At 39.9% G+C, this 24,183-nt stretch overlaps 1 protein-coding gene across 1 annotated transcript in view; it reads right to left on the bottom strand.

Annotated features, from left to right (window-relative positions):
* Window positions 1–24,183, bottom strand: part of LOC133279990 (uncharacterized) — a 94,003-nt gene that overhangs the window by 36,128 nt on the left and 33,692 nt on the right. Inside the window, exons 23-40 of the mRNA XM_061474274.1 lie at window positions 23,053–23,233; window positions 21,787–21,942; window positions 20,340–20,473; window positions 19,238–19,396; window positions 18,041–18,221; window positions 16,536–16,747; window positions 14,889–15,077; window positions 13,878–14,017; window positions 9,525–9,687; window positions 9,327–9,413; window positions 8,320–8,454; window positions 7,836–7,955; window positions 6,883–7,100; window positions 4,739–4,932; window positions 3,241–3,543; window positions 2,260–2,489; window positions 1,096–1,257; window positions 205–282 (exon numbers count right to left, since the gene is read on the bottom strand). Of these exons, the coding sequence (XP_061330258.1) occupies window positions 205–282; window positions 1,096–1,257; window positions 2,260–2,489; window positions 3,241–3,543; window positions 4,739–4,932; window positions 6,883–7,100; window positions 7,836–7,955; window positions 8,320–8,454; window positions 9,327–9,413; window positions 9,525–9,687; window positions 13,878–14,017; window positions 14,889–15,077; window positions 16,536–16,747; window positions 18,041–18,221; window positions 19,238–19,396; window positions 20,340–20,473; window positions 21,787–21,942; window positions 23,053–23,233 (3,042 nt within the window). The remainder of the gene's footprint in view (window positions 1–204; window positions 283–1,095; window positions 1,258–2,259; window positions 2,490–3,240; window positions 3,544–4,738; window positions 4,933–6,882; window positions 7,101–7,835; window positions 7,956–8,319; window positions 8,455–9,326; window positions 9,414–9,524; window positions 9,688–13,877; window positions 14,018–14,888; window positions 15,078–16,535; window positions 16,748–18,040; window positions 18,222–19,237; window positions 19,397–20,339; window positions 20,474–21,786; window positions 21,943–23,052; window positions 23,234–24,183) is intronic.

The raw sequence follows: 24,183 nt of genomic DNA, 5'->3' as shown, positions 1-24,183 counted from the left end.
GAGTGTAGACTACCTCACTGATCCAGAAGTATTCTGATCTGTTTGCGAATATTAAGGAAGTGAAAATATCTGACAGTGCGTGCAAAACTTTCAGCTAGCTCAAGTCCACTTCTACATTTCTGACACCTTCCAGTACTTAGATTCCATTAGTGGTAGTTAAGACAGTATGTTGTTGACAGCAGAGTTTATAAATGAAGCCAGTACCTCAAAATGATGAAGTGTAATTGCTCCATTGCAAAGGCCAGAAAGTTGCTCATTAGCAGATTCTCCACTGCAAGCAACCTGTTGGCATTATCAACAAAGCACATTCAGAACATGAAGAAAAGCACAGGGAACTAAAATAGAAATTAGCAAGCTAATAGACTTCTTTCAAGATAAAAAGCATGAAGATACTAAAACAGCTTTAAGATTAACTTTTAGAAATCAGTTTTGAAAAGATAAATGGTTTAGTGGGTCTGAGGCTAATCTGAGGCTAATCTGTCTCTAATCTTGCATTATCATGCCAAAATATTATCAGCATACATAAGGGCAAAAAAATATCTTCAAACAGTAGGAAACAGTTACTTGCTAAACAGGACTATTTTTGAAACTCTGGCTTTTGATTTTGACAAAGATAGTTGCATTTCTTAAGTTTTGGAACAGAAAATACCCCCATCACAAGCAGACATTCTGTGTTTCATATGCCATCAGCTGTGTCCTCTGTCGCAGAAAGGGAAGTCCTTGTGGATAATTGCTGGCTGCATGAAAACTGTTGCCATTAGTATTCACTCTGCTCTCCATACCCACCTACAAACAGCCACATCATTCACCTGCAAACCCTGTTTTAGCAATATTGCCAAGCTGAGACTGCATGTTACTGTGTCTGGGCAACACCCACCCAGCTTCATGACGTGAATATTTTGTCACCCACCAAATCTTGAAAACCTGCTCTTCATTGCTAAGAAACAACTTTTAGGCTTTCTGCACTGGCCTTGTTTGACAAAAATCTCTCTCCCTCTGACCTGCAAGCTTGCTCTCAAGCAGTAAATGTGAAGAACTGAGAAGGCACAGCAGAAAACTCCATCAAATACACTATATAGCAGGATTTCTGCTAACCTCTAGTACACGTGGAACAATGTAAATCAGTCCTTCCACATCATGGTGAAGTAAAAGAGAAATTTCCATAGCACTGCCTGTGGCTGTCTTCTCTATTTCGACTTTGAGCTGTTTCGTCTCCACTGTGGCTGTTATCCCTGCAGCAGTCTTTCTGGTGGAATTCTGTGCACAAGAGAAGCAAAACAATAGAAAGAAACAAACAACATCCCAACAATAACTGGCAAAGGCAGAGTATGTTTCACCATGATTACACATCACAGCCTGTGTCAGGGCAGCAGTATTAATAAAATAAAAGTGCAAAGTCAAAGTGGCTTCACTTCAGATAGAGATTTTCCTGTTACGCTAGACTGTGCTGTGCACCAATAATTTCTTCTGGCTCCAAAACATATTGAGAGCATTTAGTACCCTGGAGGATTTGAGTCCCAAGGCATAAATGATTAAACAGTGAAATTACTAGTAAGCAGGGCAAAGTGAACTGTTCAGAGCTCTTCCTCCGCACACCTGCGTTTCCCTGTACCAGAGTAGCTGAACCCATCACAAATGTTAGTACGTTAGTGACTTCAGCCTTCCAGCATGTGGTAGAACAAGTCAAATGTTTGAACCCTTCTTTTATGGAAGGGTATTTTGAGATACAAAATAGCTATATGCTATTCACAGATCTATAGCAGAAATGCTGACAGAAGAGTGGCCAAGCAACACTGTACCAGGAAACATGATCTGTGATGCTTCTTTGAGTAGAGATTTCCAAATGGAAAGCCAGGCTATACAGTCTTCTGCTCTTAAGCAGACGTTCAAAGGATGCCATCAGAACTAGATAATCCAGTACTAGACACAATGCAGTACCTAAAATCGCTGACATCGTTACATATATTAGGTCTGCCAGTCCACTTCCCATTTATAGGGGGAAAAGAAAATTGGAAAAGACTCCTGATCCTATGCAGCAAAGCACTTCACTTAAATGAGAACTGAATGTAGAATCTCATTTAGTCTAGATTCAGCTCTAAGACTTCAGATGACAGGTACACAGTACGACAAGAAGCAAGGAAACATCTTTCTTTGGAACAGCTCAAAAAAGCAGATGCTTTTGGAGTAAAGTGCAAAGGAATAAGTTACATTATTAGAAATGGTTCTGCCAGGAATTAAATAATCACAGACAGAACTCACCTCATAATAGCCAGCAGCTTCCACAATAAAAGGGATCCCATGTTCCTTTATCTTTGAGATGTTGTGCTTCAAACTCACAGATATCTCAGATTTAGGATGCTCTGTGGACAGTCTGTGACTTCCAAACATAGTGGTAATCCTTTCACTGCCACTCTGCAGGACTACCGTAATGGTTTGATTTCTTGTGTCATGATCACACATGGCAGTAACAATGACATCCAAGGGCAATCCTATTGACAGGGAAGGAAGCAAAATCAAAACAATACTTCTGGGTTGTCCCTGTAAAATACAGAGCAGATGCGTTAATAAAAGATTAATCAAAGCCATCTGTTGTTTTTCATAAGAAAAGACAGACTTTTTTTAAACTGCAATCATCCAGTTAGCTGCACTTACTGCTATTTATAGTAAGAGAGTACATTACCTACCATATGAAAATCATATTAAAAAGTGACTGTTAAATTAAAATGTGGCATGGACTTCAGAAGTCAAGGATTTTTCTTTTCTCAATAATGGATATCTACCAATGGGTACTGTGCCCAATTCCAGTATTCAGCTGTGAGAAAGTTTCAAAACAGATTTCTTCAGTCCAAAAGGACAAAGGCAATTTACCCATTCAAAATTCTTGATAACTTCATGTTATGAAAACCCTCAGTTTTGCTTAGGAAACAACACCGCATATTTTAGTCCTCAATGTTTCAATTCTGGCTCAAATTAAAACAGCCATAAAATATTCTCAGAGGAACCGATAAGCATGCAGGAATAAAGATGTAGAAGAGAGAAATAATTTGCTCTGAAATAGTTCAGAGTTTGTAAATAGCTTTGTACCATTTTGTTGCATTTTCTCAACAATATTAAAAAGAATATTGCTAAAACTGGATTACATTTTTCTCTTATGTGAGCAAATGCAACCTATTTCCACTGGTCTCCACACAGATGAATTCATCTTGTTACACCACACCATCAAGTCAGTTATCTTCTTACCTGCATTTTTAAAAAAGCTGATATTATGTGTGAAAGTCCCACTGAGGCTGCTGTGCCCATGACTCATGATATTGGAAAAATCTACAAAAAGGGCTTTCTCATCCACCTGGAAGCTAGCTAGCACCCTTTTCATCTCTTTGCTCAGCTCCAGGCGTCCTTTCAGTTTTGCCTCCACAGGGATTGCCTGACTGCCGTTCTGAAACATAGCAAAAGTGATACTGTGTACGGTGGTATTCCCAAACACATTTCTGTTCCTGAGATGGAGCCCATACAGTGTTTTGTTGACCATCACATTGATGTTACCTGTAACAGGCAGAAATGGTTACTGTGGGGAGAGCTCTTCAGGGCAGAAATAACCAGATTTTTATAAGCAACTCGTAAAATAGCCATTAATTTAATAGCAGGAGGAAATAAAAGAAATTCCATTTATTATAATAGATCATTTAGCCTACTCTAGAGAGCAAATCAGTTTATTGTTGAGAATTTCTCTACTACTATAAGCATCTGTGCTTTAAACAAATTACGTAATATTAATTCTGGCAGCTGTTTCTTTTTCTTCACCAAGCTGCTTGTGCCTTTAGGCGATGGACTGCACCGCACTGCCTTCTGAAGGACAATTTACAGTGCAACTATGACCTAATACTTGCATAACTCCAGGTTAAACAATCCCTCTAGAGCTCTGCAGTGACCTACTCCACCTATGGAGCCATTCAGAAGACGAAGGGCCTGAAGCTTCCTCTACCCCCCACCCTCAACTTTAGAAGAGCTGGACAGGAAAGATGCCACCCACCACTTCCTTCAATCAGTGAAAAATAAAAATTATGAATCTATGATGTTAGTTCACTGAAAAGTAGTATCAACACATGGACTAAGAGTTCATTTTTCATGCTAATTATTCTCTTCTGTATTACATATATAGAATGGTTTGGGTTGGAAGGGACCTTAAAGCTCATCCAGTTCCAACTGCTACCACAGGCAGGGACATATTCCACTAGACCAGGTTGCTCCAAGCCCTGTCCAGCCTGACCTTGAACACTGCCAGGGATGGGGCAGCCACAGCTTCTTTGGGCAACCTGTGCCAGTGCCTCAGCACCCTAACAGGGAAGAACTTCTGCCTTATATCCAATAAAAATCTCCCTTCTGTCGGTTTAAAGCCATTCCCCCTTGTCTTGTCCCTACAGGTCCCTATCCAAAGCCCTTCTCCAGCTTTCTTAACCCCATTAGGCACTAGCAGCTGCTCTAAGGTCTTCCTGGAGCCTTCTCTTCTCCAGGCTGAACAAGCCCAGTTCTCTCAGCCTGTCTCCAGAGCAGAGGTGCTCCAGCCCTTGCAGCACCTCTGTAGCCTACTCTGGACTCACCCCAACAGGTCCACCTTCTTCTTACGTTGGGGGCCCCAGAGCTGAATGCAGTATGCAGTTCAGTAAGGAAATATATTGAAGTCAAGAAGCTTCCTCAGACAGCTGCAGACTTAATAGCAAAAGATAAAGTAAAAAAGTACCATCACGAATGTTGGTTTTGCAATTCAGTAATCCATTCAGAGAAAGATGATGAGGTACAGCCTTTAATCCAGCAAATGTGTGTTGGACTTTTCCATATAGGGACAAAACAAGACCAACTTTCTGCTCCCTGGCTCCCATGAAATCCATGTGAAGCTTATTTTCATTAAGCTTCATCTCAGAAGATATCAAAAGTCTAAAAAGAGATAAAAATATTAAAATATTATTATTATGATTAATTCATTATTGTGAAGACAACCCCTATCTCACTCAAAGCAGGATCAATGAAAGCAGGGTCAGGAGTGTGTGTGGCCAAGTTTTGAGTATCTCCAAGTATGGAGACTCCACAGACTTTCTGGGCACTTGTTCTGGTGTTGGGAATCAGTGAATCACATGCCTTGCAACGAATATATGTTATTCATCAGGTGTTTATAAAACTACTCAGTAAAGCCCCACTTGTTGGCAGACTGATTTTTCTTCAAATTTCTTGGATGCTTTTCTCATCCCTAATAAAAGAAAAAAATAAGAGTTGGACAGAGTTAAGAGTTGGAAATGAACTCTTCTCTGTCACAATATCAAAACTCTCTTCACTGCTGATTTAAAAGCAGGACTGAGAATTCAGCTCAAACAATAATTTTAAAAGCCACCACCCCCTTGAGTATGGTAAATGAACCAACAATTATTTCTTTGTATTTTGGCCATGAGTTGAACAATGCTGGAGAAACACAGTACAGGTTTTTAGGGAAACTTGATGGAGCAACAAGAAACTCAGCTTTCAGTGTTTCAAGAATAAGACTGAGACACAATTTTTACATTGCCTTCAACAAACTACACTGAAATGTCTGACTTTCTAGGCTCAAGTATACCACACAAATACCTACAAGTGAGGGAATCATACTTTCATACTGTTAGACATCCCTCCTAGAAACTTGAACACTCTTGAAAGACTGATGACAAGTAAAACCTCAGTGAGAATCCACTTGACAGGAAGAACTGAACTACAAAATTCAGGGAAGTAAGATTCATTTCATCAGTCAGTGACTGAAGTTTGTATAGACGGCATGTTTATAGCAATTCCCCAGAAATAGTCGAACTTTTATTCTTCTCTCTTTTCTCCCTGTAAAATAAATCTAAGTAAATCATTCCAGAAATTTTTACTTTCTGAAGTAAGCTGTAATAAATTGCTCTGTTACAGCTTACTCTGGTATTTAAATAAATTAATTTACTATTGGAAGCTCAGAACTGCAAGTAAGCTGCAGAAATACATGAAATATCTTTCTTGGATCTTTTATTTTTCATTTTGCTAATCTAATTTTAATATTTTATTAAATCTAACTGCAACAGGATGAGGGGTGATGGTTTTAAACTAAAAGAGGGAAGATTTAGGCTGGATGAGAGGAAAAAAATCTTTGCAATGAGGATGGTAACACACTGGCACAGGTTGCACAGAGAGTGGTGGATGTGCCATTCCTGGAGACATTCAAGGCCAGGCTGGATGTGGTTGAACTAGATGACCTTTGAAGTTCCCTTTCAACCCAAACTATTCTATGATTCTAATGAGCTTCTACAGAATTGTAATAACTTCTTATTTCTTTGTCTCCTCATTCTCTTTATCCCATCCAACTCCTAAACTGCTAAACACTGAGACCTCCACAAAAACATCAGCTCCTTCATTGCACACTTTCATATTCATGAAATTTGAAAAATAGCTGAAAGACAGCTGAAACTTGGGAGGGCCAAATTTCTATTTCCCACCCCTGCCATCTCAGAGCTTTCCACAATACTTAGTGAAACTTTGTACTAAACACTGGCATAGCTTGTAAATATTAGTTCCTTACTTCTGAGAGGACAAACCTCTGGGGGTGGGGTGAAGGGAGAAATAACTGTTGATCTAAAATGAGTATTACAGTACCAACTGTTCAAGTTATCTCCATACAAAGTCCTAGGAAAGCAACTAGAAAACATGAACACAACTTATTATACCAACTTATGAAACAAAGAGCAAAAGTATTTCAGTAACACGAGTAACACATGAAATAGCATTTCCCCAGTGGCTTCTGTTGAAGCTATATGAAAGTAGCTACTTCCAAATACATATTACAAAAAACACTAGCTCCTCTATTGAATAAGATTCTGATATCTCTACCTTGAAGGAAATACTTTGCCTATGAGCTGGAATTGTATTGATTCTGGATTTGTTAGGATTGCCTGATGAAGGAAAGCCCTCAGTTCAACAGCTCTGCTTTTTCGCCTGTTTTCCGTGGTCATATCAACCTCCAGCATCAGCATGCCCCTTCCATTGTAATGAAGGTAAAAAGAGCTATTGAAACTGCTCTCACCATAACTCTTTAGGGATGCCTGGGCCTACACAGAGAAAAAGAACAGGACATTAAGTTTGAGGAATAAGACTGCAGACAAGTTGGGCTTGGGAAAAAGCAGGGAGTAGCAGAGGGGAAAAGGTGCTTTTATTTCTCGTCTTTGTTTCTCACATTTAACATCATTATTATTTGGAAATAAATTAAATTAATTTTTCCAAGTTGAGTCTGCTTTGTCTGTGAAGGTAACAGGTAAGTGATGTCCCTGTCTTTACTTCAGCGCACCACACAGTACAAAGTTAATCCTAGAGAAAGAACCTTCTGAATTGATAACAGAAGCTACAGATGGCAGCTGATTTTGCACATCAGCCTGACACCATGCTAGAACTTTCAACAAGAAATTACAAACTACGCTGAGTTTTAAGTACATTTTAACTTGACTTTCAGAGTTTTCTGAATTTCAGCCAGAACGCAAGCCACCTACTCCAGCTGGATGTAGCCATCTAGCCAGAACAATCTCTAACTGTAAAAGGTTAACTGTTTCCCTAACAATTTACACCTCTCCACTACGCTCACTGAACTCTGTATGAGTTGACCAGCTCTGTAGTATACAGATACATTTGTGCTCCCATGCTTGAAAGTAGTTGCAGAGCAATTTAAAGCACAAACTTAAACAGTTGAACATTCCTAATGCATGCTACTCAAGATTCAACATGGGTCTGAGTGTATGAGCTGCAAAAGCCACAACTTCAAGCAACAAAACTGTAATAATCAGGGAACTGACCTGTGAAGACATGTTCTTGTTGATGATGGCTTTTACACTCACACTGTAGTCAAAGTGTTCCAGTTTAGTCTGCCTGGAAAACAGCTCCCCGCTTAGGCCCATTGCTCGTGGAAACTCTAGCTATTTGACAAAGCAAAATGCAAACATAATCACTGCGTTCCCATCAACTGCCTCTTGTGATTTGATTTTTGAACTTTTAGTATTAAGTGAAGGATGCGCATTAGCAAATGTGTGAACAGAACGTCACCAATTTTACTCAAGGACACTGAAAAACAAACTACAGTAAAAAAGTATGAAAATGAAAGTTCAGTGTCTTTCTTACAAGACAGATTGGTACAAATTATGATTTGTTCTGCTGAAATACTTTGTGAGGGCCAGGACTTTATTGAACTAGGAAAGTTAAAAGCATAAAACAATTACTATTCTAAAGACAATGCAGTAAACCAACCACCAATAAAATGCCATAAATGAAAAGCACGAATACCTGGAACGAATGTGTCACATCCATGTATAAAAGATGCCTAAGAGCTGCCTCACTGGATTTGTCCTCGTATCTCCCCAGAAAGCTGAGAACATCTTCCTTATTGACCTTCAAGGCAGTCTCAAGCTCATGCTTCACCTATGTGTTAAGAATAAGCAAATTACATTGACTAGTAACCTTATATATCATGAAAGATGAGAGAAGTCATCCCTACATATTATGAAAAATTAGTGTTGCAAGCTATTATATTGTGGGTTGTCAGAACAAAAAATGAGCAAAGCAGGGAAAAAAACCCTGTGTTTGGTAAGGAAGATGAATAGATACACCTATATAAGGATGAAAATCCTGAATCCATTCCTTTCCCATACTTGATAATATTAATGCATAATAGTATTTAATACATTAAATATTCTTATAATATATTACCACACAGTGTATAATTATATATTATCATACAAAACATTGTATTAGGGAGGCATCAACCGCATCACTGCTCTTTGGACCTTTTGGGTGCAGCATTTATGTGGAGACAGTGTTCTCATGGGAGAATGGATAACTGGTACATAAACTCTGAATAATCCTGAAAGATATAGCAAGGCCATGAGAGGCCCGAGGAAGCTTAAGCAAGCAAGATAAGAAGCAGCTGGAATTCACTGAGTTAATGAGAACTGTGGACTGTTGGCAAGCTTTCGAGGTCAAGTTCTCACACCTGTGCTTAACCAATTACATATTAGTCACTATGGGACTTCAAGACATGTATCCAATCATAATATGCCAAATCACTGTAGGTGCATGTAAGAAATAGTATATAAGGAGTTAAGGCTTTGTAATAAATTTGGCAATTGCTTGATCACATTGATTGTCTCTGCGCTGTCCATGACTCCTGCGTCAACACATTTACATGGTGAGAAGCTAAAGAGAAGCAAGATAGGTCTGAAAAGACAATACACTGTAAATTAATAAGTAATGAATGTCCCCTACTAACTGAATTTAATGGGAAATTTACTTACATTTTGATGATTTCGAGTTAATATGCATATTTCAACTTCTTTGGGCAACAACTTGTAGTTATATGGATGAACTAAGCTAGCACAAATCTAAAAAAAAGTTTGAGAGGAAATGCAAGGAATATAAGATATACACAGTAAATCACTCATTTGCTGACTTTTTTTATATGCCAGATTAAAGGAAATTGTTGTATAACTCACATAGGGGTTTTCAGGTTGGTAACCAAGTGTAAGAGTTTGAACTGTTTCCTCCAGCCCATTTATCAGAATATTTGTTTCCATTAAATAGTGCTTTTGCTTTTTGTCAACACTAAATGTCTCCTGCAGAAGGAAGCTCTGCAAAATGGGCACTGTGAAAGGGTGCCTGGAACAGAACGAGGATTAAGCAGTATAAAAGATCTTGATAGACAACTACAGAAAGAAACCATATAGAGTTCAACCTGAACTGCTAAATTTCAGCTGCAGATACCATCAGGGTGTTATATACAGAAGAGAAACACACAGGACTAGAACGTCTAAGAAATTACTAGAGCATAACTGTAACTTCATACAAGCCACATGCACTTACCAGAATTTCTGATAAAGAGTTTCCATCCTGGATTCAGGAAAGGCTTGGAAGGGCATGGAAGAGGGTGATGCTCTAAAATTCTGATATGTATTACCAGTATATACACTTTATATACCTGCATTGCCAAGACTTATTTCAGACAGGGATAGTGCCCAAAAGCTCATGGCAGCTTTGAAAAATCTCACCATCAACCACATTTTATACTCTCTGTGGAAACAGTACCTGCATGCTAAGAATCCTATGCAACAGATGTTCAGCCACTACATAGTTCTTGGAGTAGTTTCATGTAATGTTTAATGGACTTTATTAAAAAATTCTGCACATATAACTTAGTTGGGTTTCTTGGAAAAAATTTATTAACTTTTATAAGCAGGCCTTTATACATGTTAGGGTATCTGGTACAGATCTTCATTCTTTATTTAGGTAATTTTTCCACTACTGAAAAGGCATCTCACATTATTTTTTAGCTATCTCCAAGATGTACAGTGGCTCCTGAGGGAATCCATGCACTCTTGTTGACCCTACTATGACTTAAGAAAGCTGAAATGTCCTCAGAGAGGATCCAGATGTCCCAAGTCTGATCATATGTTTTCACCAAGGCCTTCAAGCTGTATTTTGATAATGGGTAATGAAGAGAGAAATTTCAGAACCAGTCAATATCTAGAAGCAGTGCATTCATTCTCATCAGGAAATGGAAATGTTCCAAATTCTAAATAAGAGCATTTGTTGTGGTTTAAGATCATTTGTTGTGTCTTTAGAATTACTGTCTTATTCCTAAGAACTAGGAAAAAAGGCATCTGGATGGCACAAAGGATCAGATCTGAATTTTGGAATTTCTCACCATTTCAAAGTTTGAATACACTGTAAGTCCTGTTGCTTTCATGAAAGGAGGCTAGATGCCTAATAGAGTTGCCAACATACACGTTGCCACAGCATACATGGCCTGTTGCCTTTGACAACTTTACTCACTATCTTTTCAGTAAAGAGGGCAAAAAATAATCATAGAATCATAGAATCGTTAGGGTTGGAAAGGACCTCAAGATCATCTAGTTCCAACCCCCCTGCCGTGGGCAGGGACACCTTACGCTAAATCGTATCACCCAAGGCCTCGTCCAACCTGGTCTTGAACACTGACAGGGATGGAGCATTCACAACCTCCCTGGGCAACCCATTCCAGTGCCTCACCACCCTCACAGGAAAGAATTTCCTTCTTATATCCAATCTAAACTTCCCCTGTTTAAGTTTTAACCCGTTACCCCTTGTCCTGTCACTACAGTCTCTAATGAAGAGTCCCTCTCCAGCTATGAGGTCTCCACGCAGCCTTCTCTTCTCCAGGCTGAACAGCCCCAATTTCCACAGCCTGTCTTCATACGTGAGGTGCTCCAGTCCCCTGATCATCCTCGTGGCCCTTCTCTGGACTTCCAGCAGTTCCATGTCCTTTTTATGTTGAGGACACCAGAACTGCACACAATACTCCAGGTGAGGTCTCACAAGAGCAGAGTAGAGGGGCAGGATCACCTCCTTCGACCTGCTGGCCACGCTTCTTTTGATGCAGCCCAGGATACGGCTGGCTTTCTGGGCTGCAAGCGCACACTGAAGCCGGCTCATGTTCATTTTCTCATCAACCAACACCCCCAAGTCCTTCTCCACAGGGCTGCTCTGAATCTCTTCTCTGCCCAGTCTGTAGCTGTGCCTGGGATTGCTCCGACCCAGGTGTAGGACCTTGCACTTGGCATGGTTAAACCTCATGAGGGGGGCATCAGCCCACCTCACAAGTGTGTCAAGGTCCCTCTGGATGGCATTCCTTCCCTCCAGCGTATCAACTGAACCACACAGCTTGGTGCCATTGGCAAACTTGCTGAGGGCGCACTCAATCCCACTGTCCATGTCACCAACAAAGATGTTAAACAAGACCGGTCCCAACACCGATCCCTGAGGGACGCCACTTGTTACTGGTCTCCAGCTGGACATCCAGCCATTGACCACAACTCTGTGTGCGGCCATCCAGCCAGTTCTTTATCCACCAAGTGGTCCATCCATCAAATTGATGTCTCTCCAATTTAGAGACAAGGATGTCGTGTGGGACAGTGTCGAACGCTTTACACAAGTCCAGGTAGATGACATCAACTGCTCTACCCCTGTCCATCATTTCTGTAGCCCCATCATAGAAGGCCACCAAATTGGTCAGGCAGGATTTCCCCTTAGTGAAGCCATGCTGGCTGTCACCAAGGACCTTGTTGTTTTTCATGTGCCTTAGCATGCCTTCCAGGAGAATCTGCTCCAAGATTTTGCCAGGCACAGAGGTGAGACTGACTGGTCTGTAATTCAGCTTCAGGACCCGTGGATGGATCTCATCAGGACCCATGGACTTGTGCACGTTCAGATTTTTAAGATGGTCTCGAACCAGTTCCTCTCCTACAGTGGGCGCAAGGTCTTCATTCTCACAGTCCCTGCATCTACGTTCCAAGACTTGGGTGGTTTGGTCAGAGCCTTTGCCAGTGAAGACCGAGGCAAAGAAGTCATTAAGAACCTCAGCCTTCTCCAAATCCAGGGTAGCCAGTTCTCCTGAGAGCTTCCTGAGGGGGCCTACATTCTCCCTAGTCTGTTTTTTACTTGCTATGTACCTGTAGAATACCTTCCTGTTGTCTTTAATACCTCTAGCTAAGCTTAATTCTAACTGGGCCTTAGCTTTCCTAACCTGGTCCCTAGCTTCTCGGACAACATCCCTGTACTCTTCCCATGCCACCTGTCCTTGCTTCCACTTATTATAAGCCTCTTTTTTCAATTGAATTTTCCTCAGGAGCTCCTTATCCATCCAAGGAGGTCTCCTGGCCCTCCTGCTGCACTTCCTTCTGGTTGGGATGCAACACTCCTGAGCTTGCAGCAGGTGATCCTTGAATATCAACCAACAGTCTTCGGCCCCTCTGCCCTCTAGGGCTGTATCCCATGGAACCTTCTGAAGCAGGTTCCTGAAGAGGCCAATGTCTGCTCTTTTGAAGTCCAGGGCAGTCAGCTTGCTGCACGCTCTTCTCACTGTCCTGAGGACCTCGAACTCGACCATCTCATGATCGCTGCATCCAAGGTTGCCCTGGAGCGTCACATTTCCAACCAGCCCTTCCCTGTTGGTGAGCACAAGGTCAAGCATGGCACCTCTCCTTGTCGGCTCCTCTATTACTTGCAGAAGGAAGGTGTCTTCCATACAATCAAGGAACCTCCTGGATTGCTTGTGCCAGGCTACACAATTGAGGAACCTCCTGGATTGCTTGCGCCCGGCCGTACCATCCTTCCAACAGATGTCAGGGTGGTTGAAGTCACCCATGAGAACAAGGGCCTGCGAGCATGAGGCTTTTTCTATCTGTCTATGGAGTGCTTCAGCCGCAGGTTCTCCTTGATCAGACCGTCTGTAACAGATCCCCACAGTAATGTCTCCCATAGCTATATTCCCTTCAACCCTGATCCACAAACTCTGTGCACTGCTCACCTGTCCCCAGACAGAGTTCCATACTCTCCAGACTATCCCTAACATAAAGGGCAACTCCCCTTCCCCGCCTGCTGGGCCTGTCTTTTCTAAAGAGCCTGTAACCTTCCGTTCCAACACTCCAGTCATAGGAGCCATCCCACCATGTTTCTGTGATGCCTATTATATCATAACCCCATAGACGTGCACACATCTCTTAATTCCTCTTGTCTGTTCCCCATGCTACGGGCATTTGTATAGAGGCATCTGAGCCGAGCTCCAACTGAAGCCGGCTCATTGGCTGGAGCGGCTGGGATATCTCTACATTGCTCCAAGCATTTATTATAATGGATGCAAGCAACTAGCCCATGAAGTCCCTGTGCTCAAGCAAGCCTTGACAGACAGATGGGAGGAAGCACAGGCTTTGTGTATGTGGCATTTCCACTTTGTAAAACCCAGGACATTTCCCAAGGGCATAAAATTTAGGCCAAAACAATCTTCAGAGATAAAAATAATTCAACTACTGAACCTGAAATAGAATGTTCCACGTTTTTGATAGAGCATCTTCTCCTTCTTCAGCTCTTCTATTTGGCCTTCAAACTGTAGCACAACAGGCAGCCTTTTATAATCTCTCCATACAGTCTTTACTGAGAAGTTTGTCTTCTTAGGCTGCACTCATATCATAAAACCAAAAGAAGAAAGGATAATTGCATCAGATTTAATTCATTCATACTCAGGAACATCAATATACAAGCCACGTTGTTCAACTGCAGCAAGGCTATCAGTTCACAGATCAACCCCTTTCTGCTTCAGTTTAAATGCTGATCTGCATTTATACAGAATTAGAGTACATAGAAAACTGACTTCAGCAAAAGACAAATGCCCTATAATGTATCACTTAAGTGCAACCTACCTCCAGTATGCGCAAGCTCTAGCTGTGGTACTAGTACATTTACATACAAAAAATAATTGGATTTGCAAAGCATGGAACCTTACGACTTGAAAAACGCTTTTTGTTTTAATATGTCCTGCAAGGAACTCACCAAAGTAACTGATCAAACTATCTCTTTGAAGAACAAATTGCTGATTATCCTTCCTGTGCTGCAGACATCAAGCAAGAAAAAATGATTTTAAGATTGGAGAGGATGTAAAGGCTTAAACTGCATATAAACCAAGGCTGGTGCTATGTTTACTAGCAGGCAAGATATTTTGATCCTCCAAGACAATAGAATTTTCCACACCTGCCACGCATCTGCATCAACGTTAAGTAACCGCATCTATATATCACTATCTAGCAATGTGGTCTCTTGTTGTCCTCTCCTCCCTTTCTGTCTGTAGTTGGCCTCCCAAACAGGTGAGAACTTAAAAATACACAAGTGTCTGTCCCTTTTCTTTTTGAACCTAGTTTTACACAGCAGATTGCTAAAACAGGGAGAAACAGAAACAACACTAGAAGTGTTTAAGTTTCAACACCAGCAATAACATCTCCTGAAAAACACAGTGCTGAGTCAAAGAAATTGCATTTGTATTTCTGTCTTACCACTGCCAAATTCTGATAGCTGGCTGTGAAGTTAAATTCCTGTTTTGGACTCTCTATCTTAAAGCAGAGAAACTTGGCTCGCTCATTATTCTCCAAATGAATCTCATTCTTCACAAGCTGATTCCACAGAGATACCATTTCACTATAGCTATGCAGAACATTCCTCCCAAGATGATTAAATGTTGATGCCTGAAAAACAAAGGCAAACACATTAGTCTGGCTGAGTTAAGACAGAAAGCAGCAAAGCACAGAAGTGAAATTAATGCATTTTCTTGGCAATGATGATTACAAGAACTGTTAGAGTGCAGCTCTTCAATTACCAAAATACTCTGAACTGCCATAAAGACCTCAAAGTTTATTTTCTCCCCTCTAAGCAAAGGAGAAAGGAAAATCTAAATAGTTTAAAAGAAAACAGTTGATAAGCATTTTTTTCTCATTCAAAAATGTTTCTCACAATCCTTCACACTGTGTATGAACCAGCGGTGATACAAGAGGAAAAGCTGCAGCTCAGAATAAAGGAACACCTTAAACATAAACCTAAGTGAAAGATTTAGATGATTGCAGTGGATTCTAAAAGAAAAGCAAAAATTCCAAGCTCTCATGTCATTTATACAGAAGCACGTAAGAAATTTCTTCAAGACAACTCTACACTTTGCATAGTGACAGGTTTATCATATTGCTTAATGCACAGCAAGTGTGACGAAATCAGTTTTAAACCTCAGTTGCATAGAACAGTCTAAAATAAATTAGGAGGAAGCTTAGAATCACAGACTGGTTTAGGTTGGAAGGAACCTTGTAGCTCATCTAGGTCCAACCCCCTGCCATGGGCAGGGACACCTTCCACTAGATCAAGATGCTCCAAGACCTGTCCAACCTGCCTTGAAACACTACCAGGGATGGGGAAGCCACAGGTTCTCTGTGCCAGGGCCTCACCACCCTCACAGGGAAGAACTTCTGCCTAAGTTACCATTTCAATCTCCCCTCTGACAGTGTAAAGTCACCCCCCCCTTGTCCTGCCACTACATGTCCTTATCCAAAGCCCCTCTCCAGCTTTCTTGTTGGCCCCTTAAAGCGCTTGAAGCTGCTCTAAGGTCTCCCCAGAGCCTTCTTTTCTCCAGGCTGAATAAGACAGCCTGTCTCCAGAGCAGAGGTGCTCCAGCCCTTGCAGCACCTATGTGGCCTCCTCTGGTCTCACTCCAACAGGTCCACATGCCTCTTGTGTTGCTGCACCAGAGCTGGATGCAGGACTGCAGGGGGGTCTCCCCAGAGCCCAGTAGAGGGGAGAATCCCCTCCCTTGTCCTGCTGCTCATGCTCTGGGGTCACAGTTTCTAGGCTCAGACTCTCAGAGCTGCCTCCAAGTCCTTCTCCTCAGGGTTTTTTTCAAAGCTAATAAAAAGACCCTGGCTGTGCCGATTTATCTGCCCCAGAGTAAGCTGCTCATAATTCAAGCACAGAGAACAGATGACCATAAACATTTCAAGATCCTTTCTTATGAGATGGCACATAATGCATGAGTTTCTCAAACAAGCTACTTCACACAGCATGCCAAACAAGCGTTAGTTTAGCATGATGACAATTCTGGCTGGTACCTGTCACAAAGCTCTATCATAAAAGCCATATACTATAGGAAGCATCATGTTCTTTACCTGTAGGTATGTGGTAGCTGGTGTGTAAATGTGAATTTTCCCTTCCTTTTCATTGCCTTGATCTTTATATAATAGTTCCACTACAAGATTCTTAATGGAGAGAGATTTTCCAGTTGTCAGCTCCATAGTCAACAAATAAGCAGAATGCTGAGGCTGATGTAGTTTGTGAGCTGCATGCAGATATAGCCATGGGGTGTCTATATTTAATAGACCTGGAAGGAACACATATTAAAGCTGGCAGAAAAGTGAGATTTCAGGCTTCCTGGATTCTAACTCTGCAACAAAGCTGGTAAGACACTGGGGTTTAGAAATAAGGATAAAATGCTCCTCTCAACCTATTCTCTTCCTGGATGGTATATAATGAAATGTATGTCCTTCACTAGCATAACATGCCTCATAGTGTAGCACATAGAGAGGTTTGTTAATAAATGGAAATTTGTGAATTCCAGTCTCTAACTGGCACCAGGAACAGGTTCTACTGCATGATCTGCAACAAAATGTGAAATCTTTACCTGAACTGTAAGTCTGTAACCGTTATTTGCACAATTACAATGGCCTTAATCAAAACTGTTCTGACATGGGCAAACACTGAAATTCAATCCTGCAATACATACATTTTGAACAAGATTTCATGATGCATTAAGTTCAGTAAGATGTTTCTGTATGCATATTTTTTAGGGCTTTCCTGTATCTTTGGGCATAAGCTTTTTAACTGCCATGTGAAGAAATGTGAAATGAAATTCAATAAGAAATATTTTTTTTGTCATTTGGCTTTATGTGATGCAGTGTTTTTCAGATAATGGAGTCAATGCTGGTTCCATGTTTTGACAGTAAAGAATTTTTTTAAAACATGGTTCCTTCTTGGTCAGGTATCTCACTCAAAAGCTACAGGACATGACTGGTCTACATTAGGAGTACAGCTATCAGACAGCCCACTCTGCACAGCATAGGAGAGGTTATGTCTGCAGCACTGATCTGGTTTGGGAGCACCCAGATCAAGGCAGATGGTGAGAAACCAGAGAAGCTACAGCAGAAGGCTGCTCTGATGGGAAAGGGGCTAAACAAGACCTGTGACAAGAAGAGAGGGAGCAGACTTGTTTAGTCTGCCAAAAGACCAGGGGAATCTGTAGCTGCCTACAGCTAACTTAAAAGTAAATGGCAAAGATGAGGAACACAAACTCTTTGAAAGAGGCAGCAATGGACAATGGCTACAAACTGCATTTTGAGAGGCTAAGGCTCTTGCTGAAAGAGGCTAGCCAGCTAGGCTGTGGAAAGTTGGAGGTTCCAAAACCTCTGCTAGGCAAACCCACAGGAGATGCGATCTAATACTAGGAACAGTCATGATGGAGCAAGAGGCTGGTCTTGATAGCTTCCAGGGTTTGTCTCTTCCAACCATTATTTCTATGACTGTTACACCCACACAAAACTTGCTCACAAAATCCCAGCAGCAACTTTCAGTGCTCGCTTTTCTAATCACAGACTTGAAATGGTTTGTGGTACTTCACCTTCCCACTTCTTCAGGCCATTTCTGGATGCATCTTTCCACTGCAGCCCAGCCACAAATGGCACGTGATCATTGTACTGCACCTCAAAGTTGGTGCTGCTCTGCAAATAAACCTGAGAGGCATGCGAGTGCTGGAGCTGGGTTCTATAATTCACCTGTTTCTCCAGGACTTGCATGGTAAACTGGAAAACAAGTTAAGCACATTTAAATAAAAGCAGGATTCTATCTTCAGGGCTGTCTAAGCTAACACACACACACAGAGTAGCAGAAATGTCATGAGTAGCATCTCTGCTCTGCACATTTGCCATTCACTTTACAGCTTTTCATGAATGCTGAGCAATTACAGATAGGAGTTTCTTTAATATGCATTTGTTACACCTACTTGGGATTCAAAAAGGAAAATTCCCATTAATTTTTAGATAATTTACTTTGTTGGAAAAGAACAAACCAAAATCTAGGTCTATGCTGGAATCACAGATAAATTCTATGCTTACAAGTACTCCATATAGAAAGAGAATAATGATTCAGAAAACTATTACCTAATCTAAGAAAATAACAGAGAAGACCTGCAACTTCTAATACCACAGAAATTTTTGGAACGTCTGTAAGAACATCTGTAAGAACTTTTTACAAATAAAACAAAAGATAAGAGGGCATGCCAATATAAATAATTATTTTCTTTTTGTAGCTCACAGAATGTGCCTCCAAAAGAAGGCATAAACTCTCTGAGGTTTTTAATTATACCTTACTACATGGGAAAACTTTTTACTGATCCAGAATAGAAATCAACTTATTAAAAACCCAAAAAAAAAGCGACAAAACCCAGGTCCATACAAACTTCCAGCTAAATGCTGTAATATTCAGAGTTACTATAACCTGTACTTTCCTTCCACATTGTGTGAGAAAAGCAACCTTCACAAATCTCTACAAAGCCTACAAAAACTTTAGACCACATTACACCCAAACGCTTTTAGTACTTGAAAAATCCATCTACCAGCTTTCTCTTGCTCATTTCAAACGTCAGAGATCTCTACAAGCCTCGGTTAAGATTGTACCTAATTCAAACTTAGCAGATTTGGATATCTGACTTATTAATACATAACACAAAAGTCTTAATAAATAAATTTATCCCAAATTTTCTCTTACTTTGTCTGCTAAACATTTGAAGTGAAGGTCTTACTCTTCAATACATGATTACCTCCATGAAATAGTTGACTAGAGATGAACTGGAACTGTTCTTAAATGCTTGGCTAATCAGCAGTTTCTTCCTGTTGTTTATTTGATTCCAGTGTTTCCCATAGCTAATTTCCATCTGGGAGGAAAGCCAAGATGCACTTGTTTCATGTTTCAGGTTAACCTAAAGAACAAAAAAACACCTTCTTCCTGTAAACCAGGCTCTTTTATTGACTGCTGTTAAGTGTGTGTAGAAATAGTTCCAAGTAGCAAGCAAGACTAAAGCAGAAAGGGTTGCAAACTTTCCAAAGAGAAATCATATTCCATCAGAAGAAAGAAATTCAGTGTACAAAGCCCCAGACTATGGGCTTCCAGTCAAACTGATTTTCTCAAAAGCTAAGGCAACTGGACTCAGGTACTGGATGGACTGGCCCACAAGGATTCACTGGGCAGCTGCAAAGCCTGGCAAGATCCTCCTTATGGGAAACCCTAACACTTCCTGGCTTCAGTCCAATTTGGACCAAAAGCAAATCTGAAAGGATACAAAATTTCCCTTTAATTCAGAAGCTTATTCTTCAGCCAGCTCTCTGTTCTGAAGTAAATACCCAGTTTTCATGGTGATTTGCCTTTAAATTAACCTTTGTGCCGTCTGTAAAGGATGAAACTTTAAACATATCTGCTTTTCTGCATGAAAGGGATGCACACGCTGAAATTTGTGAGAATGCACACAAATCTGAACAAGAAAATTAATACAGAACATGTCTAAATGTCTTATTTGCCAGACATATAGCTTCTGAAGAATAAGCAAACTCACTTTTAGTTACAAGGGTAGAAACAAGATAAATCAGAAACTTAAATTTTTCACACATTCTGCATTAATTGCAAATTAATACATTAACATCACTGGAGAGTTCCGCCACTTACAGCTGTAATGGACTGCATAAATTAGCAGCAAGTTACTGGACTGGCTATCTTTGTCTACGTAGACAGCAAAGAGAAACACGATGAGTAGAAAAAGACTGATCCAAAAAAGGCATCTTGGGCATTGCCCTGTTTAAGCCCCTCTATGTGAGTTACACCAGGATACTTGGCACACAAGTACTAAGTGCTTCAGTCAGTATCTCTACCTTGTGATTATAGGTTGGAGTCTGCATACAGTGAAATTCATGCCCAATATCAAGTTCGTACACGCCATGTGCACCTGTCTCCACTTTCACCTTTTGCCGCACACTGCATTCATGATGAACATTCTTTGCCTCTCCTGTTCAAGTTAAACCACAAAGTTACCTATTTAAATAAATCAAAAGTAAACTTTCAAAATGTTAATTGCATATATCTAGTTCTGGCTTCAAGGTTTCTGTTTTTTCAAAAACATTAAAGTGAGATGTGTCAATTTTTACAGGTATCTTTTCATTGATTTACCTTATGAATCCAAAGGAAAGCACACATTTAATGAATCTGCATTTAAGAACAGTTACTTTGTATTTGCTAAATAAGTGATTTACACCCATGAAAATGAAAACATTATTAGAGTAAAAAGTATAAGACAAGTAGATATTTAATTCATGTAAAAGGTCCGGCAGTCTAAAGGTGCTGACCAAAGTTTGCGCAGTTTGGTACCAATAATGGCATAACTGCATTAAAATGAAGTTCAGCTCAAGAATTACTTCCACTAACTGCTCAAGATCTAGACACATTTTACTACAGTGTTGTTGTCAAAACACTGTTTCTTAACACCTGAACTTATTAATAACTAAACTTAACCAATGAGTAGGATTACTTCTACAAGGGATCACTTGCTGACCACATCAGGCAGAAGAGATACCAAACTGGGTTTGCATATATATGGCTTAGGATCTAAGTATGCAAATTCATACTTGTATAGCTATAGATCATCCAATACTGTTGTATGTGTTCAGGTATGTTTCTGTTTGTGTGTATAAAAAACTCTGATCAGCATGTCATTTTCTGCAAAATTATGGGCTCATACTGGTGTAGGTCTAAGAAAGCTTTACTACTTATATTGCTATATGTGCAAGATATATATATATATAAGATATATATAAAGAATGTGCAACATACTTTACACATACAACTACCCTACAATGTTTATCATGACTAGCTACTATAAGTATTCAATACCTTGATATAAGTACACTGATATTCACCTGCTTTGCCCAATAAAATTAATGCACAGTTCATACACTGCAGCCTGGAGGGCACAGCCCACTCTTTCCTACAAAGAGTCCCTCATTTTTTTGTGTATGTATGCAACAATTCATTTTGTATTAACACTTGAGAACACAAATTAACTAGGAGCAATTCCCATTAAAAAAGCCAAGTATTGGACATGCTTGTGAAAAGCACATTAGAAAATTAATTCTCTTTTTTATATGCAGAATCAAAGAGTAAAGTTTATCCACGTGAAAAGAGAATCTCACCCTAGTCCTCAAATCACAGTTTAAAAATCAAGTGAAATCTTTCCTGTTAAGAGTGTCCCAATCATGCAGCCAAATAACTTGCAGAAAAATGAGACAAACAGAATGCTTTTACTTTCCCTCTTTTTCACTGTACCTAGGAGTCCATATTTCATCCTCAAACCATGAGACCACAAGCCTTCAGTTTGCTTGAGAAGACTGATGACATGAACTCCAACGACACCTGGAAGGTAAGTCTCCCCTTCCAATGAGTATTGTCTCAGCTTATCATCAACCTTCTTCTCCAGAAACACTACAAAAGGAGTAGAAGTGATTACGCAGTGGTAGAACACAGAGTTAACTTTAACCAGAAAAGTAATGCTGCAGTGCGAAAAAACGAATGCATTCAGTCTCACCCTGTCTAATCCATGCTGTACTCCTTGTGTAGTAAACAAAAAGACAGAGCTGAATGTCCAGTGTCTTCCTCTGACTACGTACACAGCCTGTAAACCATATTTCTCAGCTACTGCTTAAAGTTTAGTGAAATGAATGCAGTCAAAGCTGCTTCTAAAAGGAAATAAAATCTAACAGACTGATCTTTTAATTAATTAAGACCTAATAAATGGACATGTGCATATTTCCTTCTACACAGGTCAGAGCAAGGTTGTGGTTTTGTAACAGAATTGGTGCATTCTAGGTCTAGAAGAGTTTAAAATCAGACCAGATCAGACTGGCAATCCATGTGAAAGCTAAAGATGAAAATTTCACCTAAAGTTAATCTCGCATAAACCAAACTGACATTTTGAATTCCTTAAAAGCTAGTTTTACTTGGAAACATTGCATAATCCTATGACATCTCAATGTCTTTGCCACATGGAGACTAGAGTAAGAAATACTATGGAAAAAATGAGAGCCTTACATTAAATTATTGGTTTATTCCACTGTATTAATTTACCTTTAAAAAAAAATTACATCATACAAACAGTAAAGCCCTCTTTCTGATACTTTCATTTTCCTCTTAGTGTATTTGTGAGAAAAAAAAATTAAAGATTTTTAGAACAGGTTTAAGAGACATTTAGCTACATGTATGTCTCTGCAGTTTTGTACTAACAAAAGTGAAAATGAGAAAATATTTTAAGACCCGTTATTGTTTTGGCATTTTTTGTTAGGTGGAATTACTTACATCTTATTTCCTCTACCCTCTTCCACAGATATTAAAAAAAGACTTAAACAACAAGGTGTTTTACAATTCCTATTATCCTGAAATACGTATTCGTACAAATTTATGAAAGATAGTAATCTTAAAAGGCAGTCTTACCGATTTGAAAGGAGTTTTAGAAATGCATGTCCAAAACCAGGCAAACATAATATATAAGAGCTCCAGAACTTACATTTATATGGCAAATACTTATTGTCCTCTAACCTGAAAGAAATGCAGCATCCTTCAATAAATTATTCAGGGATACTGAAAAAGTTATCTTCTTGCCAAGTTGTTTAGTGATGTTTCCTGACAGAATGATAGGACTGCTTTCCTTTATCAGCTTTACCTCCAGCTGGGTCACGTATCTCTGCTCTCCACCCAGCATCTGCAAATCTGTCATTCCCTACAATAAACAAACAAATAAAAAAACAAAACCAAAACCCAAGCCACTCAACAGTACAAACTGATTTGAGAAAACAACAGTATACACTTGGGCATTTCAGGAATGAGAGGAGGAAGAAAAGAGAGGTTTTTTCTATACACTCAACAACCCCCTCTTCTACCTCCCAAACCACAGAACTTATTGTAGGTAAATAATGGGGAGGAAGGATGGATGTGTTTTTCCAGTTACACAAAAATCACAGTGGTGTGAGATGCTATTTACTTCACTTTTTGCTGGCTTCAGTAGTGACTGAAGTCATCAAGCATATTACGATACTGGGCCAAAAAGTAATATGGTGTTACTGAAAATACTGGCAGTCTCACAGAGGTAACTAGATTTAAGTTGGACTAGATGCAAACAATCTGAAATGCTAACTAGTGTTTGGGTTAATGAGAAACATCCAAAAAATCTTTGCTTGTGTGTTCACTGTAGGAAAATGCAGTGTTTGAAACTGACTGGCTTAGGAGGCCCTCATAAGACATGGCATCCTGCTATGGGTATCAACTGCATAATGAAAAAATTGTTCAAGTCCTGGAATAGAAACAAAAATGTCAGTAGAGTTTCAGTGACAAACTCCCACCTGCATTTTTATTTGCTTTTTAATTTCAGAGTTCAAATACTGTAATTCTCATGCTTACTACCCAGTGCTTTAAAAAGAAAATAACTTCCTGTGATATAAACAATAGTATCTTAGAGATTCCTACAATTGTAGAGTCCACACACGTGAAGAAATGGGCCTAGGCTTACTCAGAGTGTCTTTATGCATGGTCAGAACATGGCTCTGAAAAACTGTGTGCTCCATACGCACATAATGAGACCAATGTGATCTTCTCTACTGATGTAACACTGGAAGCAACCCAAGAGCTTTGAGTACATCTGAATGTGAAAAAATTGCTTTAGATTACTTGTAG

This window comes from Pezoporus flaviventris, unplaced genomic scaffold (genome assembly GCF_033815535.1).
Source record: "Pezoporus flaviventris isolate CSIRO_AGI_PZ_B2104156 unplaced genomic scaffold, CSIRO_AGI_Pfla_v1 ptg000078l, whole genome shotgun sequence".
Taxonomy (NCBI): Eukaryota; Metazoa; Chordata; class Aves; order Psittaciformes; family Psittacidae; genus Pezoporus; species Pezoporus flaviventris.
This window is presented reverse-complemented; position numbering and strand designations above follow the sequence as displayed.